Source organism: Periophthalmus magnuspinnatus, chromosome 7, assembly GCF_009829125.3.
Source record: "Periophthalmus magnuspinnatus isolate fPerMag1 chromosome 7, fPerMag1.2.pri, whole genome shotgun sequence".
Lineage (NCBI taxonomy): Eukaryota > Metazoa > Chordata > Actinopteri > Gobiiformes > Gobiidae > Periophthalmus > Periophthalmus magnuspinnatus.
Window position 1 is genome coordinate 34,612,503 of NC_047132.1, and position 18,256 is coordinate 34,630,758.

Genomic DNA, 18,256 nt, shown 5'->3' on the forward strand with positions numbered 1-18,256 from the left:
TAAGTGTTTCTACTATTGTTTTATACTCCGTAAACTTAAATTAAAAAATAATCCATACTGTATCTACACTACAATGTTTTTGTATCATTGTTTTCACCAGGACTCTTCATGTTATCACTTCATTTTACCACAGTAAAAAGTGAAAAGGGATCTTTTCTCGGTAATCATTTTTTTAAGAGTAAAATCGGCCCCTCCAACCACACCAAACATTCACACACACCACTTTCATACTAGGCAATGTGGGTGAAGTGTGGGGGGACTAACACTCTAACCCCTGAGCCACTGTCGCCTCTGGACTGTTAGACTGTTACCTTTAAAATATTTCACCTATTATAATATCTTTATATCATTAGTATTGTAATAAGCTTCAAACAGTTTGTGGTTCAATGATGTAGGACACAAGATTTTAATTTAGTGTAATTTTATTAACATTTCAACTTAATCAAATATATAATGCAATGATATAATTTTAAAACGTTTTTGATTGGATGTAGAAGTGGAAACTGTTAAATTATACCTTTAAATCAATAAACTAGAAACAGAACAATCCCAATCCACTTAACCTGAGATAAACTCACTGTTTAAATGTGACCAGTATATTTCCATTAGATTGTGTTAGAGATAGGTACAGCAGTCCCAGATATTCAGGACAATCCATCAGAGCGCCAACATCCCAGTCACAGTTAAAAAAGCTGTGTGGGTCATCTGGGTTGGCATAACGGTCATGTTAGTAATGATGCTTGCCGACGTGGTCACAGCAGTCGCACGATTCGTAAAAGACCAGATCTGAAGGACAATACATCAGAGCGCCATGACTCCAGTCACAGTTAAAAAAGGTGTGTGGGTCATCTGGGTTGGCATAACGGCCATTTTTGCCTTCACAGACGTTCTTTGCAACTAGAAGAAAAGAGGGAGTATTACAATTCTATGAGTATTAAATGATAACACATTATATATTTAGATCACCATGTTACCTTTGATTGTTTTGAAAAGACTATATCTGCCCAAAACTTTGTAATAAAATCTTTAACAAGTTTCAGTTTCATTTAGTTTGACAAAATAATCGAGAGATCACTAGATTACTCAAACATGCATGGATGATCTTTTCCACCTTAATATTACATTCAAACTAAACAGTTTATTACCTATGCTGGTGGTTCCGGTGTTTTGGTAGTGAGGCTGTAGGTGCCAAGGGTCGACGGCATAGTCACAGCAGTTGCACGATTTGTAAAACACCAGATCATGAGGACACTTCAACAGACCGCCACGACCCCAGTCACAGTTTAAAAAGCAGTGTGGTTCATTTTCGATGGCATAAAGTCCATTTTTGCCTTCGCAGACATTGACGGCTTTGGTACATAGAAGAAAAGAAGGAGTATTACAATTCTATGAGTATTAAATGATAACACATTACATATGTAGATCACCATGTTACCTTTGATTGTTTTGAAAAGACTATTTCTGTCAAAACCTTTGTAATAAAATGTTTAACAAGTTTCACTTTCATTTAGTTTGACAAAACAATCAAGAGATCACTAGATTACTCAAACATGCATGGATGATCTTTTCCACCTTAATATTACATTCAAACTAAACAGTTTATTACCTTTGGTGGTGGTGGTGGTGGGTCCGGTGTTTTTGGTGGTGGTGGTGGTAGTCCTTAGGTGCCAAGGGTCTTTGACATAGTCACAGCAGTCGCACGCTTCGTAAAAGATCAGATATTCAGGACAATACATCAGAGAGCCATGACCCCAGTCACAGTTAAAAAAGGTGTGTGGGTCATCTGGGTTGGCAAAACGGCCATTTTTGCCTTCGCAGACATTGGGGGCTTTGGTACATAGAAGAAAAGAGGGAGTATTACAATTCTGAGTATTAAATGATAACACATTATATATTTAGATCACCATGTTACCTTTGATTGTTTTGAAAAGACTATTTCTGCCAAAAACTTTGTAATAAAATCTTTAACAAGTTTCAGTTTCATTTAGTTTGACAAAACAATCAAAAGATCGTTAGATTGCTCAAACATGCATGGATGATCTTTTCCACCTTAATATTACATTCAAACTAAACAGTTTATTACCTTTGGTGGTGGTGGTGGTGGGTCCGGTGTTTTTGGTGGTGGTGGTGGTAGTCCTTAAATGCCAAGGGTCTTTGACATAGTCACAGCAGTCGCACGCTTCGTAAAAGATCAGATATTCAGGACAATACATCAGAGAGCCATGACCCCAGTCACAGTTAAAAAAGGTGTGTGGGTCATCTGGGTTGGCAAAACGGCCATTTTTGCCTTCGCAGACATTGGGGGCTTTGGTACATAGAAGAAAAGAGGGAGTATTACAATTCTATGAGTATTAAATGATAACACATTATATATTTAGATCACCATGTTACCTTTGATTGTTTTGAAAAGACTATTTCTGCCAAAAACTTTGTAATAAAATCTTTAACAAGTTTCAGTTTCATTTAGTTTGACAAAACAATCAAAAGATCGTTAGATTGCTCAAACATGCATGGATGATCTTTTCCACCTTAATATTACATTCAGACTAAACAGTTTATTACCTTTGGTGGAGGTGGTGGTGGTTCCGGTGTTTTTGGTGGTGGTGGTGGTAGTCTTGTCGTAGTAGTGATGCTTGTCGACATAGTCACAGCAGGGGCACGATTCGTAAAAGACCAGATCTCCAGGACAATACATCAGAGAGCCATGACCCCAGTCACAGTTAAAAAAGCTATGTGGGTCATCTGGGTTGGCATAAAGTCCATTTTTGCCTTCACAGACGTTCCCTGTACATAGAAGAAAAGAGGGAGTATTACAATTCTATGAGTATTAAATGATAACACATTATATATTTAGATCACCATGTTACCTTTGATTGTTTTGAAAAGACTATATCTGCCAAAAACTATGTAATAAAATGTTTGATAAGTTTAAATTTCATTTACTTTTACAAAACAGTTGAGAGATCACTAGATGACTTAAACATGCATGGACGCTCTTCCACCTTAACATTACATTCAAACTTAATATTTTATTGCCTTTGGTGCTGGTGGGATTGGGAGAAAGTAGGAGAAAAACAGTTAAAGCTGCTATACCTGATTTTTACTGTTCTTAAAAACATAAAAAAAATAAAATAAAATAACAGGACTAGTTCATTTTCAGCAGGTTGGAGTGGTCCAAACGTATTTCTCACTTTCATAGCACTTCCTGGGCATCCAAATGATTCACTGTGATGAGTTTTTAAGGGAATTTTACAACTTGAAGAGGTGAGACCAAAGATTTGTTGTCACGCCCCTGCTAACAACAACTAACATGCTAACAGCGCTGCTTTGTGAGCAAAAAACAATCTTTATAATGTTAACTGTAAGAAGAGTTTGAATAATGCCCGAGGGAGATCACTAGATTACTCAAACATGCATGGATGCTCTTCTTGTCCTTAATATTCCATTCAAACCAAACAGTTTATTACCTGCTGGAGCAGTGGTGCTGGGATTGAAGTTGAGCAGCAGGCATAGACCTTAAAGAGATGACATTTCAAAGTGAATTCCAGAACTTGTAAGGCCTAGGATTGCTTTGTGACATTTGATAAAACAATAATTATTACAGTTATAACAGTGCATTTGACCCATATAGCGTCTATGTCTTATGACACCCAAAATGACTAAATTTCTTGCATTTGATTCCCTCCTCACTCTCAAGCGTCATGTGTTTTGCCCAGAGACACAAGGACAGTATGCATTTGGACAAGACTTGAACCATCAACGCCCTGTTCTCACAATGTCACTGTATTTACACAGAAAGAAGAGAAATTAACAGATTGTGTACCTGTGGTAAGAAGTACTCCGTGCATTGTTCTGTTGTGACAGAGAAGCAGAGAAACATATTCATTTGTTTTACAATGAAATTAACTGAAATAATAACAGACATGTAAATAAAACTATAAATACACAGACTGTAGATTTTAACTCATTTAGTCACACTTTAGTCAAATTAATACTTGAAAAACTGTTCTACTGACACCTGTTCTGATTCTCAGACCCGTTCATTTCTAGATCTATATGTTTAAGATTATAGGACCAAAAAGAAAGTGTTTTATTTGAAGCTCATCTAGACATAAACTGTTACTACCACAGTGTGTACTGTCTCCCATAATGATAAATGAAGTACTTATGATTTTAGCCTTTACAGATAAGACAAAGCTTAAGCTCTAAAAGGACTCGTACATCGACGGACACGTTTAAAACAGTGAGCTCTAAATGTCGATACTTTATACCAGCAGAGGTCATTTATTCTTCTAAAAAAGGACCATCCATCATTGAGCTGTTTGCTTCACAGTGACCTAGGTCTGTTCATGTTTGAACAGTTTATGCACACATAAAAACAAGACACTTTCACAGAACCCCTTAAGTCAATATAAAGTCAATAGAAACAACATACACAGATGTACTACCAGTTAACGCAGTATAAAATGAAGGAAGTAGGATACTCACTGCAGATTGTAGCTCCGATAACAAATGAAGCTGTTTCGCCTTTACTTTTATATTTATTAGGGTGTGGACCATGGTACATTTAATTGATGCTTATCGTTCAACAGAGCAATTATCGAGGGTGGTACAGCAGGTGACATAAGCACGAGGCTGAAGTCTATTTATGAAAGACTCACAACTTAAGTATGAGGAATTACACAGGAGAAATATGTGACGATGACGCACAGCTCTGAGCATCATCAGTGTATTTCATTCTGTAGTGTCTGTATATATTTATATATTTATATATGGTATGGCTCACACTGCTGTTCAGGGACAGTACATTTTGTATTTATTTAACTTATGAAAATTAACATTAAATTTACTTGTTTTTTATTTATTTTTATTTTGACCTGTGGTCATGTAAATATCATTTCAAGTTCTAAAGTTAATTAGTCTAATAACCATGGGGTGGTTTTGTTAAAACCTTTTCCTGTTTATCATTAATGTTAATTGGTTCAATCAAGAAGTACCTCATGATCAGAGCCATTATGATGTTTTTAGGTGTGTCACTTTCATTCCACATTAATCATCAATTAAATTTAATTGGCCCCAAATCAACTATGGACAAAATAAAAGCACAATAAAAGAAAAAAAAGCCCAAAGTTTTTCAAACTCCTCAAAGGCAGACACAGGCAGGCACATTAAGAACACTGCACGTCCACCACATCCCTCAACTGTGCTCCCTGTGGTGCAGATCCTGTCAATTTCCAAATCAAGTAGAACATTCCAGAGAATTGGGGACAATTTCCAGTGAAAATCATAACTGGTAATTAGAACTTCCATGTGAAGCCCGTAGTGAAATTTGATTGATTCAAAGCATGCAAGCAAAACATGAACGCCCTTCGAGACAACTGATGTTGTGATTTTGGGCGTTACAAAAATAAATGAATTGAATCATTTTTTTTATTTGCGGCACATTTATTTATTTTTATTAAGTTATGAGATCTGACAGCTTCCTTGTCAGAGTTTAGAGGTGTTTTTGTGTGTGTTTTTGTACGTGGGGCACGTGGGGCACACACAGTCTCTGTCTGTTTGGAGCTGTTCCCTCTGACTGAGCTGTGCTTCACTGGTCTAAACTGCTCCCTAACGTCACGATCACTGTGCTTCCCTGAGCTATTCTGCGTGCTAGTCTTACCTGGTCAATCTAGACTAGCAATCGTATTCTGAGCTAACAGGGCGGAGCCAGCCTGCGTGGGATGGATGCCGTCTCTACGTATAAGCCTAGGCTTCCCCTCAAATGCCCTCCAATTATCTATGAAGACGACACCATTCTGCGGGCACCAATTGGTCAACCACTGGTTGACTGCTGAAAAGAGGCTGTACATTTCACAATTGGTGTAGGTTGGGAGGGGCCAGAGAAGTACACGGACTCTGACATCGACTTAGCCAATTCACAGACTGCAGCTATCTGTAACTTAACCACCTCTGACTGACCGCGCCGAGTATCATTACCCCCCGTGTGTATAACGATCCGGCGGTACCTATTCTTACTTTTCTTTAAAAGCCTAAGATTCCCCTTGATGTCACCCAGTCTGGCTCCAGGATAATTCAATTCAATTAAATTCATTTATTTTTGTAACGCCCAAAATCACAACAACAGTTGTCTGGAAGGGCGTTCATGTTTTGGTTGATGGGGGAAACCGGAGTACCCGGAGGAAACCCATCCAGACACGGAGAGAAACATGAAAAACTCCACACAGAAAGGCCTGGTGACCCGGGGATCGAACCAAACCTTCTGCTGTGAGACATGAGTGTTGCCACTCAGCCACCGTGCCGCCAACAAACAAAAAACAAAACAACAGGAAAAATCAGACACAACAGGAAAAATCAGACAAAACAAGAAAAATCGGCCAGGCGAGGAGGAGGAAGACCAGACGAGGAGGAGGAGAGCCAGGCGAGGAGGAGGAAGACCAGACGAGGAGGAGGAGAGCCGGGCGAGGAGGAGGGCCAGGCGGGGAGGAGGAGAGGGTCCAGCTGTCATCGTGGCATCTGAAAGAGATACACTCCACAGGGGGAGTGGGACAGGGGACAACATGTGAATAGCATTGCTGATGAAAAAATAGGACAAAGTAGATGATAGTGCTCAGGTTGCCATACTTCCCCCAGCTTGTTATCTCCTACTGCAGCCTGTCTTATCCCGGGTTTTAATGTCCCTAACTCCCTCACTATGTAACCTGGTCTATACCGAAGAGGAAGGTTTTAAGCCTGGTCTTAAATACAGAGACTGTGGGGGCCTGTTTAACATCAGCAGGGAGTTGATTCCATAGCACAGGAGCTTGGTAACTGAATGCTCTCCCTCCCACTGTACTTTTGGACACTCTAGGAACCACTAATAGTCCTGCATTCTGAGAGCAGAGTGCTCTGTTTGGCTGGTACGGGACAATAGCATCTTGCAGATAGGATGGGGCCATACCGTTTAGGGCTTTGTATGTCAGGAGGACGACTTTGAATTTGATTCTAAGCTCGACAGGAAGCCAGTGCAGATATTTTAGTACAGGACTGATGTGGTCTCTTTTTTTAGTTCCTGTTAGGACTCTGGCCACTGCATTTTGGACCAACTGGAGGCTCCTTATAGTACTTTATAGTACTTTATAGTACTTTATAGTACTTTATAGTACTTTTGGGGCAGGCGGCGAGCAGAGAATTACAGTAATCAAGTCTGGAAGTAACAAATGCATGGATGAGTTTTTCAGCACAGTTTTTAGGTAAAATATTTCTAATTTTAGTTATATTTCGCAGGTGAAAGTATGCGGTTTTTCAAGCTATGTTTATATGGGCTGTGAATGAGAGATTTTGATCAAATAGGACTCCAAGATTTTTTACAGTAGGGCTAGAAGCTATACTCACATTGTCGAGTGAGATTATCTGGTCCGACAGAGAATCTCTTTGACCTTTGGGACCAACGACAATGACCTCTGTTTTTTCAGGATTTAAGAGCAGGTAATTCAAGGTCATCCAGGTTTTGATGTCCTTCACACAGGCACTGAGTTTATCTATTTGATCAGTCTGATTTGGTTTCATTGATAAGTACAGCTGAGTGTCATCAGCATAGCAGTGAAAATTAATGCCATGTTTTCTGATAATGTTACCCAATGGCAACATATACAGAGTAAAAAGGATTGGACCAAGCACAGATCCTTGTGGAACACCACAGACTACTTTAGAACAGGGAGAGGTGCTCTGGTTTATACTAACAAACTGGTACCTATCTGATAGATAGGATTTAAACCATTTGAGGGCGGTCCCTCTGATTCCAATGTCACATTCTAACCTCTGCAGTAGAATGTTGTGATCAATGGTGTCAAATGCTGCACTGAGGTCCAGTAGGACCAGGACTGAAGCCAGCCCGTTATCAGCAGCTAGTAGTAAGTCATTTGTTACTTTAAGCAGTGCAGTCTCTGTGCTGTGGTGAGCTCTGAATCCAGATTGAAATTTTTCAAATATATTATTGTCCTGCAGGTGGCGGCAGAGCTGTTTCACCACCACTCGTTCTAGAATTTTTGAGAGGAAGGGAAGATTAGAGATAGGTCTATAGTTGACTAATTCATCAGGATTTAGGTTAGGTTTTTTCAAAAGGGGTTTAATCACAGCATACTTAAAGGACTGAGGAACATAGCCATTTTCTAACGACATATTTATTATGTTATGGATGGAATCTATTATTAGGGGGAGGGCTTCTTTGAGGAATCTGATTGGAATAGGGTCGAGCAAACAGGTTGATGGTTTGGACGACATGATGGCTGAGGTAATGCCTTCAGAGACTGCTCAGAGCGCGAGCGGCGCCAAAGCTTCTCTGTGCGTCTTACATGTTGTTTGAGTGTCCTGAGCTGTAACGTGTACCATGGAGCCGGAGGTCTTGGTTTAATGCTTTTCTGTTTTAGCTACAACATCGAGAGCAGATTTTAAGGTGAGCATTGTTCTGTCAATCAATTGATCAGTAACAATTGGATTAAAATTATTGTCATTGTCACATGACATATCTTTCAGTAATGGCTCAATAATTTCTTTAAACTCTGTAACCGATTTATCTGATAATGTTCTTTTCATTATAGTTTTTTTCTGTGGGGCTGGATAGTCTTTTAGTATAAAATGAAAGGTAATTAAGAAATGGTCAGAGAGTATAGGGTTTTGAGGAAGGACAATTAGATCATTAATCTCAATACCATAGGTTAGAACGAGATCTAGAGTGTGATTGTGACAGTGAGTCGGCTTATTCACACTGTGGGTGAAACCGATCCCATCCAGGAGTGCGCCAAAAGCATTACTGAGGCAATCACTGCCGTTATCTACATGAATGTTGAAATCTCCAACTATAACAATCCTTTCCCAGTTCAAAACTAAACTTGAAATGAAATCAGAAAACTCTGTCAGGAAGTCGGCATATGGACCAGGAGGTCGATAAATTATTATAAATATAACAGCTTTTTGGTTTTTCCAATTGGGGCATGTAATGGAGAGTGCGAGGCTTTCAAAGGAGAGGTGTGTATAGTTGGGTTTGGTAGTTGGGTTTTGGTTGGGTTTGGATAACACCGCGTGGAAGCTGCAGGCAGTTCCACGTCCCTGACTATGGAGCTCCCTATGACTAAAGTGTCCCGGGTCCAGCTCAGGGGAGCAAACCTGTTCTGGACGGGGAGATCTCTACTCTCAACCCTGTGTCCCTGGTCTGCTACAGTCCAATCTTCAGCCCTGTGTCCCTGTCCTAGTCCTACGCTTTCTTCTAACTGTCACAAACCTGTCCTGGTCTGATCCCGGCTGCACGGGTTGCACTGGGGGGCTAGCCTCGCTAGCTACGCTAAAGCTACTGCGGTCCGCGGTCCCTACTGCTGCTACCTGACTGTAACTCGGGGTCAGAGCCTCCAATGAGCGGATCCGCGTTTCTAACTCTGACGCAACTGTCCTTATCATCGTCAAATAAGCCAGGGTCATCACTCCACATATGGCAACCAGGGCAGGGAAGAGCGAGAGAAGAGGAGGAAGGTTTAGCCATGATGCTAGTCGGCTAGGCTAGTTCAGGCTGAACCGAGATAAAGGGGCTTAATCCACGAAGTGCGGAGCAATAGGTGCTGAATAAAACTTTGGTGGTTTAGCGAAGTATTCAGGCACTAGTGTAGATGTTAGAAACTGTTTTTAAAACTGTAAAGATTCGTGGATTAACCATATCAGGAGAGAGACGCTAGATATACAACTCGCAAAACAGAATGCACTCGCCCAGAAATGACGTCAGCAGTCACCGATCATTTTCAGTTTACATCCCAGACGCGACGTCCACCTCGGTGGAGATTTAACTCTCTCTTGTTGGCAGATGGGGGGTTTTGTGCGTTTATTTCTAATTCAATTGATGAGTTCCTTTTGTTCAATCAGAATGACACTACTTCATATTCACTATTGTGGGAGACACTTAAATTCTATCTTAGGGGACAAATAATTTATTACGGTGCTTTATCTAAAAAAAGATCTGCTTCTAGACTCAATGAGTTAACCAATGCTATCAGTGACATTGATCAAAGATATGCCGTGAGCCCAACTCCAGAACTGTTTAAACAGCTTGTAGATTTGCAAGGAGAATTTGATCTATTGTCTACTAGTGAGGCAGAGCATTTGCTACTGCAGAGTCGTGGTACATATTATGAATATGGCGAGAAGGCCAGTCGTCTTTTGGCCTAGCAGTTATGACGTCAGGCTGTTTCCCGCATGACAACTAGCATTAAAAATACCCAGGGCACTGTTATTACAGACCCTATTGAAATTAATGAGACCTTTAAGTCATTTTATTCTTCATTATACAAATCTGATTTTCCATTAGACAGTACTAATATGAATGATTTTCTTCAAAATCTTTGTAATCCTATTTTTGATTTCGTCACAGCTGGACACCTGGACTCTCCTCTTTCCCTCGCTGAAGTGACTAAATCAGTTAAAGCTCTGCAGTCTAACAAAGCCCCTGGCCCTGATGGGTTTCCAGTTGAATTTTACAAGAAGTTTGCTGAAAAATTGGCACCGCTACTTTTGGCTGTGTTTAATGAATCACTAGAAAAAGGTGCTTTACCACCAACACTTACACATGCTACTATTACTCTCCTCCATAAGAAGGACAAGGATCCTACATTATGTGGTTCTTATAGACCCTTATCATTGTTAAATGCAGATGTAAAAGTATTGGCAAAGGTAATTGCTTCCCGGTTGGAGAATGTACTTCCCTTGATTATTTCCAATGAGCAAAATGGTTTTATGAAGGGGCATCAATTATTTTTTAATATTTGCACCCTTCTGAATATAATTTATTCTAAACATTCATCTGATTCTCCAGAATTGGTTATTTCTCTTGATGCAGAGAAAGCTTTTGATCGGGTGGAGTGGGAGTACCTGTTTGCAGTTTTGTCGAAATTCGGATTTGGTAATAGATTATAGTACCCCTGGGAGGGGTACTAGACAGTGCACCAACCGGGGACTCCGTTGTTCTCCTGGGGGACTTCAACGCCCATGTGGGTAACGACAGTGACACTTGGAGGGGCGTGATTGGGAGGAACGGCCTCCCCGATCTGAACCCGAGTGGTGTTTTGTTATTGGACTTCTGTGCTAGTCACAGCTTGTCCATAACAAACACCATGTTCGAGCACAAGGGTGTCCATCGGTGCACATGGCACCAGGACACTCTAGGTCGGAGGTCGATGATCGACTTTGTTGTCGTGTCATCTGACCTCCGACCACGTGTCTTGGACACTCGGGTGAAGAGAGGGGCTGAGCCGTCAACTGATCACCACCTGGTGGTGAGTTGGATCCGCTGGCGGAGGAGGAAGCCGGACAGACCTGGCAGGCCCAAGCGCATTGTGAGGGTCTGCTGGGAACGTCTGGCGGAGCCCTCTGTCAGGGGGGTCTTCAACTCCCACCTCCGGGAGAGCTTCTCCCTGATCCCGGGGTAGGTTGGAGACATGGACTCCGAGTGGGCCATGTTCTCCACCTCTATTGTCGATGCGGCTGCTCGTAGCTGTGGTCGTAAGGTCTGTGGTGCTTGTCGCGACGGCAATCCCCGAACCCGGTGGTGGACACCGGAAGTAAGGGATGCCGTCAAGCTGAAGAAGGAGTCCTATCGAGCCTTGTTGGCTCGTGGGACTCCTGAGGCAGCTGATGAGTACCGGCGGGCCAAGCGTGCCGCGGCTCGGGCAGTCACAGAGGCAAAAACTCGGGGTTGGGAGGAGTTCGGGGAGGCCATGGAGGAGGACTATCGGACAGCCTCAAAGAGATTCTGGCAAACCGTCCGACGCCTCAAGAGGGGGAAGCAGTGCTTCACCAACACTGTTTACAGTGCGGGTGGAGAGCTGCTGACTTCGACTGGGGATGTTGTCGGGTGGTGGAAGGAATACTTTGAGGATCTCCTCAATCCCACTGTCACGTCTTCCGAGGAGGAAGCAGAAACTGGGGACCCAGAGGCGGACTCGTCCATCACCCTGGCTGAAGTCACTGAGGTGGTTGGCAAGCTCCTCGGTGGCAAGGCTCCGGGGGTGGACGAGATCCGTCCTGAGTACCTCAAGTCTCTGGATGTTGTGGGGCTGTCTTTGCTGACACGTCTCTGCAACATCGCGTGGCGGTCGGGGACAGTACCTGTGGAATGGCAGACTCGGGTGGTGGTCCCTCTGTATAAGAAGGGGGACCGGAGGGTGTGTTCCAATTACAGGGGAATCACACTCCTCAGCCTTCCCGGTAAGGTCTATTCCAGGGTACTGGAGAGGAGAATCCGACTGATAGTCGAACCTCGGATCCAGGAGGAGCAGTGTGGTTTTCGTCCTGGTCGTGGAACACTGGACCAGCTCTATACTCTCCATCGGGTCCTCGAGGGCTCATGGGAGTATGCCCAACCAGTCCACATGTGTTTTGTGGATCTGGAGAAGGCATTCAACCGTGTCCCTCGTGGTGTCCTTTGGGGGGTGCTCTGGGAGTATGGGGTCCGGGGCTCTTTGCTAAGGGCTGTCCGGTCCCTGTATGACCAGAGCAGGAGCTGTGTTCACATTGCCGGCAGTAAGTCAGACCTGTTCCCAGTGCATGTTGGACTCTGCCAGGGCTGCCCTTTGTCACCGGTTCTGTTCATTATATTTATGGACAGAATTTCTAGGCGCAGCCAGGGGCCGGAGGGGGCCTGGTTTGGGAACCACAGGATTTCATCTCTGCTGTTTGCAGATGATGTTGTCCTGATGGCTTCTTCGAGCCAGGACCTGCAGCAGGCACTGGGGCGGTTTGCAGCCGAGTGTGAAGCGGCTGGGATGAGAATCAGCTCCTCCAAATCCGAGGCCATGGTTCTCGACCGGAAAAAGGTGGTTTGCTCTCTCCGGGTGGGTGGTGAGTCTCTGCCCCAAGTGGAGGAGTTCAAGTATCTCAGGGTCTTGTTCACGAGTGAGGGAAGGATGGAGCGGGAGATTGACAGGCGGATCGGTGCAGCGTCTGCAGTGATGCGGTCGCTGTATCGGTCCGTTGTGGTAAAGAAGGAGCTGAGCCGGAAGGCGAAGCTCTCGATTTACCGGTCAATCTACGTTCCTACCCTCACCTATGGTCATGAGCTTTGGGTAATGACCGAAAGGACAAGATCGCGGATACAAGCGGCTGAAATGGGCTTCCTCCGCAGAGTGGCCGGGCGCACCCTTAGGGATAGGGTGAGGAGCTCAGTCACACGGGAGGAGCTCGGAGTAGAGCCGCTGCTCCTACACGTTGAGAGGAACCAGCTGAGGTGGCTCGGGCATCTTAGTTAGTTAGTTACTTTATTGTCCCCGAGGGGAAATTTGTCTTCACAGTCAAAAACACAGAGAAAAAACGCCATACATACATACAATGCCACACAAACACATCACATATATTGGAAAAACACAAAGGCAGGTAATTGACATTGTAAAAGTGCATAATGATAATTAGAGTTCCGTAGTCTATAAATTGTTCAAGTTAATAATGGCTGTGGGTATGAGACTATTTTTGAAGCGTGCTTTGTTACATCTGAGAGTCCTGTATCGTCGTCCTGAAGGCAGTAGAGTAAAGTACCGGTGCAGTGGGTGAGTGTGGTCCTGTGTTATTGTCTGTGCTATACGAGTGATGGCTTTAGAGTGTTTACGTGTAGAGACTGTGCTGTCGCAGCAGAGCGTGCGCCATCTAAACTGCTAAGGATGCCTCCTGGATGCCTCCCTAGGGAGGTGTTCTGGGCATGTCCCACCGGGAGGAGGCCCCGGGGAAGACCCAGGACACGCTGGAGGGACTATGTCTCTCGGCTGGCCTGGGAACGCCTTGGGATCCCACCGGAGGAGCTGGAGGACGTGTCCGGGGTGAGGGAAGTCTGGGAGTCCCTGCTTAGACTGCTGCCCCCGCGACCCGGCCCTGGATGAGCGGAAGAAAATGGATGGATGGATGGATGGATGGGTAATAGATTTGTTTCTTGGATTCGCCTCCTTTATTCCTCTCCTAAAGCTAGCATTCATACCAATGATATTTTCTCAGACTATTTTAGTCTTAGTCGTGGAATGCGTCAAGGCTGCCCCCTGTCGCCTTTACTCTTCACTATTGCAATTGAGCCATTGTCCATCACTTTACACTCTTCCTCTCAATTTTGCTCGCAATGGGATTGATTACAAACTGTCGTTATATGCAGATGATTTCTATTATATTTATCTGATCCTGCTATTTCTATCCCTACAGTTTTGAACATTGTGAATAATTTCAGCTCTTTCTCTGGGTATAAATTGAACTTGGAGAAAAGTGTATGCTTCCCGATAAACCTCCCTGCTTGTAATCTCCAACAGTCCGAGTTACCTTTTAAAATGAGCCCCACAGGGTTCAAGTATTTAGGGGTAAATGTGACCCGCTTATTTCATACTTTGGCATCTGCCAATTTTACACCTCTTATTTCAAAAATTAATTCTGACTTTGAAAGATGGCGCTGTCTCCCCCTTACCCTGATTGGTAGGATTAACATAGTTAAAATGAATATTTTGCCTAGATTTCTTTTCTTATTCCAGTCGATTCCTCTTTTTCTGCCAAAACATTTTTTTGAATTATTAGACAAGATTATTGGTGTTTTTATTTGGGATGGGAAACCACCTAGAGTCCGAAAATCATTGTTGCAAAGATGTAAATTGAGCGGAGGTCTTGCATTGCCCAATTTTCAGTCATATTACTGGGCAGCTCATATCCACAAACTTTGCTATTGGTTGAAATCACCAGACTCCCCTTGGTGCAAGTTGGAACTTTTGTCTTGTAGAGGATCATCTATTTCAGCTCTAATTTTTTCTTCAATACCCACAAAACCGTCATCATACACTGATAATCTGGTGGTTCTTAACACGCAAACTGGTACCAAACCACAAGTTTGGTACCAGTTTAGACGGCGATTTAGATTTATATCTGCCTCTTCCCAAGGCCCGTTAACCAACAACCACTTATTCCCTCCATCTATCTCTGACTCATTTTTTTCAATTTGGTAAAAACAGTGGTATTAAGCAAATCAAGGACTTATATACAGCTGGAGTGTTTTGCTGCTCTCTCCTCCAAGTTTAACCTACCTCGTACTCATTTGTTTCATTACTTTCAGGTCTGTAATTTTGTTAGTAAGTGTTTTCCTCATTTTCCCTCCGTACCTCCTACAGAATCCTGGGAAAAATTGCTGTCATATAATCCCCATCAGAAAGGGCTGATATCTAAGATGTATAACTTCATTTTGTCATTAATCCAATCCACTTTATTTATATAGCACATTTCATAAACAAATTGTTTCCAAAGTGCTGCACAGAGACAAAGTGACATAAAAAAAATAATAAAATCAATAAAATCAATAAAACACATAAAAATAAATAAAAGAAAAGAAAAACACAGAGGACCACACAACTCACGCGGTGTTAAAAGCCAGAGAATAAAAGTGGGTCTTAAGACGAGACTTAAAACACTCTACAGTGGGAGCTGTTTGAACGTGGGGGGGCAGGGCGTTCCACAGTTTAGGTCCAACCACAGAAAAGGCCCTGTCCCCTCTGGTTTTAAGTCTGGTTTTAGGGACCACGAGCTGGAGCTGGCCCTCAGACCTCAGAGCGCGCACCGGGGTGTAAATTTTGATGAGGTCCGAGATGTAATCGGGGCCAGACCATTCAAAGCTTTAAAAACAAACAATAAAATCTTAAAATCAACTCTAAAATTAACAGGAAGCCAGTGCAAAGACGCAAGAATTGGTGTGATATGATCGTGCTTTTTGGTTCCTGTTAAAAGTCGTGCAGCAGAGTTTTGGACTAACTGCAGTCGGTAAAGCGAGTTTTGTGAAATGCCAGAATAAAGTGCATTGCAGTCGTCCAGGCGCGAAGAAATAAAAGCGTGCACGACTTGTTCAAAAAGTTTAAAAGATAAAAACGGTTTGACTTTGGATAAAAGCCGCAGATGATAAAAACTAGATTTTAAAACGCCATTAATATGCTTGTCAAATTTAAAATCGCTGTCTATGGTGACGCCAAGGTTGGTGACTGTGGGATGCACATCATTTTGAAGAGGTCCCACGTCCGTGGGGGTACTGCCAGAGCCAAACAGTATAACCTCGGTCTTTGCTTCATTCAATTTTAAAAAGTTTTGGGCCAACCAAGCCTTGACGTCACATAGACAGTCGAGTAGGGGTGTCAGGGAGCAGTTGTCTTTTTTAGAAATTGGTAAATAAATCTGGCAATCATCTGCGTAAAAATGATATAAAAGGCCATGTCTTTTAAAAATGTCCGCAAGCGGGAGAAGATAAAGTGCAAAAAGAATAGGCCCCAGAATTGAACCTTGGGGGACTCCGCTCACAAGTGGGGTGAAGGATGAGGTCCCCCAGCCTGACTGAAGGACCGCCCTGTTAGGTACGACCTAAACCAGTCCAGGGCTGTCCCCCTGACACCCACACAATATTCAAGACGGTTTAAAAGAGTTGAGTGGTCAACTGTGTCAAAAGCTGCAGTCAGGTCTAAAAGCACTAAAATGGCAGAATTACCAGAGTCTGTCATTAAAAGCAGGTCATTTAAAACCTTTAAAAGTGCAGACTCTGTGCTGTCAAACGCTTTATAGCCTGACTGGAAAGTGTCCAAAGTTCCGTTTGCATCTAGGAAAGGCTGCAGCTGTGCAATGACAGTTTTTTCTAAAATTTTCGACACTAAAGGGAGTTTAGAAATTGGTCGATAATTAGATAAAATTGTAGGATCAAGACCAGGTTTTTTGATCAAAGGCTCAACAACAGCTTTTTTACAAAAAGAAGGAACAACACCAGAAAACAGACTGCTGTTAACAATCTCTTTAACAAAATTTCCAATAGTTCCCCAAACCTCTTTAAAGAACCGAGGTGGGACTGGGTCTGTGGGACTGGGTCTGTGGGACAGGAGGTTTAAGTTTATTCACTATCCCTGTAAGCACAGACAAAGACACAGGCTCAAACTGACTAAAAACATTTGAGCAGTGAGTTGTTATGGTGAGGTTAGAAGAAAGAGACAGAGTAGATAAATTAGCTCTAATATCCTCAACCTTACTATTAAAAAAAGATAGGAATTTTTCACAAGTGTCCCGCGTCATCTCCAGTGTAGTGTTCTTTTTAAAACAATTGGTTCTGTTCTTAACCCTAATCCATGGGTTAAGAACAGAACCAATTGTTTTAAAAAGAACACGGGGTTGACTGCAATTACTTAAAACGAGTTCAGATAAAAACTTAGTCTTTTCAGCTTTAACAACACGCTGATAGTTTTTCCAGCTGCATTTGAGTATTTGATAATTCACCTCCAGTTTATTATCTTTCCACTTGCGCTCAGCTTTACGGCACTCACGTCTTGCTGCGCGCGTGGTTTCATTGAGCCAGGGCTCTTGTTTTGATTTTGGACGCAAGCCTTTCAAGGGGGCTACATCGTCCAAGACACAAGTACAAGTGGACAGAAATACATTCATTAGTTGATCCGCATCCATGTATGCGGAGGTGGGGCATGTTAACAAAGATGCCGTAAAAAGAGGAGAAAAGGCAGCGGCTGTGTCTGACTTGATAAGTCGGCTTTTACGCACAGAAGCAGGCAGCGGCGTGTCATTACAACAGGTAAAATCAAACATTATTGGACAATGATCAGAACAAACAGCATTCCCAACAGAAACATTGTCAACGTGAAAACCATAAGACAACACAAGGTCTAAAGTGTGTCCGTGCGTGTGCGTGTGGCCAGTGACATGTTGTGTCAAATTAAAAGCATAAATAAAATCTAAAAACTCGTTGACCATAGGTTTTGTAGGACAACAGACATGCACATTCAAATCCCCAACTATTAAAATCCTATCATACTGAGAGGACATCAAAGCCATAAAATCAGAAAGTTCTTTAATAAAGTCTTTGTTGTAGTTAGGCGGTCTGTAAATCACAGCGCACAACACTGGATCTGTCTGTCGCAGCTCAAAGCAAATAAGTTCAAAAGAGGAGAAAGGACCCGGTGATAAAAGCCTGTGATAAACACAGTTCTTTAAAACAGTAGCGATACCTCCACCACGACCAGTGGTTCTTGGCATGTTGATAAAAGTACAGTCAGGAGGTAAAAGCTCTGAAAAGGTGGAAGACTCACTGGTGTTGATCCACGTCTCAGTTAAAAACAGTATATCCAAACAGCGCGAATTGAAGAAATCCTGCAGGACAAACGTCTTGTTCACGATAGATCGCGCATTCAGCAGTGCACACTTTGTTGGAGCCACAGGCTCATCAGCCGCTGGGGCAGCCCGGCTCAATGAC

General features: G+C 42.8%; 1 protein-coding gene across 1 annotated transcript; it reads right to left on the bottom strand.

Moving 5' to 3' along the window:
• Nucleotides 1–407: 407 nt before the first annotated feature.
• On the bottom strand, nt 408–4,504 carry LOC117373097 (uncharacterized). Its single transcript, XM_055222836.1, has 8 exons — nt 4,489–4,504; nt 3,824–3,852; nt 3,468–3,515; nt 2,563–2,784; nt 2,084–2,305; nt 1,607–1,828; nt 1,146–1,349; nt 408–897 (listed from the first exon to the last, which is right to left on the bottom strand). Exons 2-8 carry the CDS (start codon nt 3,846–3,848, stop codon nt 728–730), a joined length of 1,113 nt encoding a protein of 370 aa, XP_055078811.1. The 5' UTR covers nt 3,849–3,852; nt 4,489–4,504; the 3' UTR covers nt 408–727.
• Between the last annotated feature and the right edge of the window lie 13,752 nt (nt 4,505–18,256).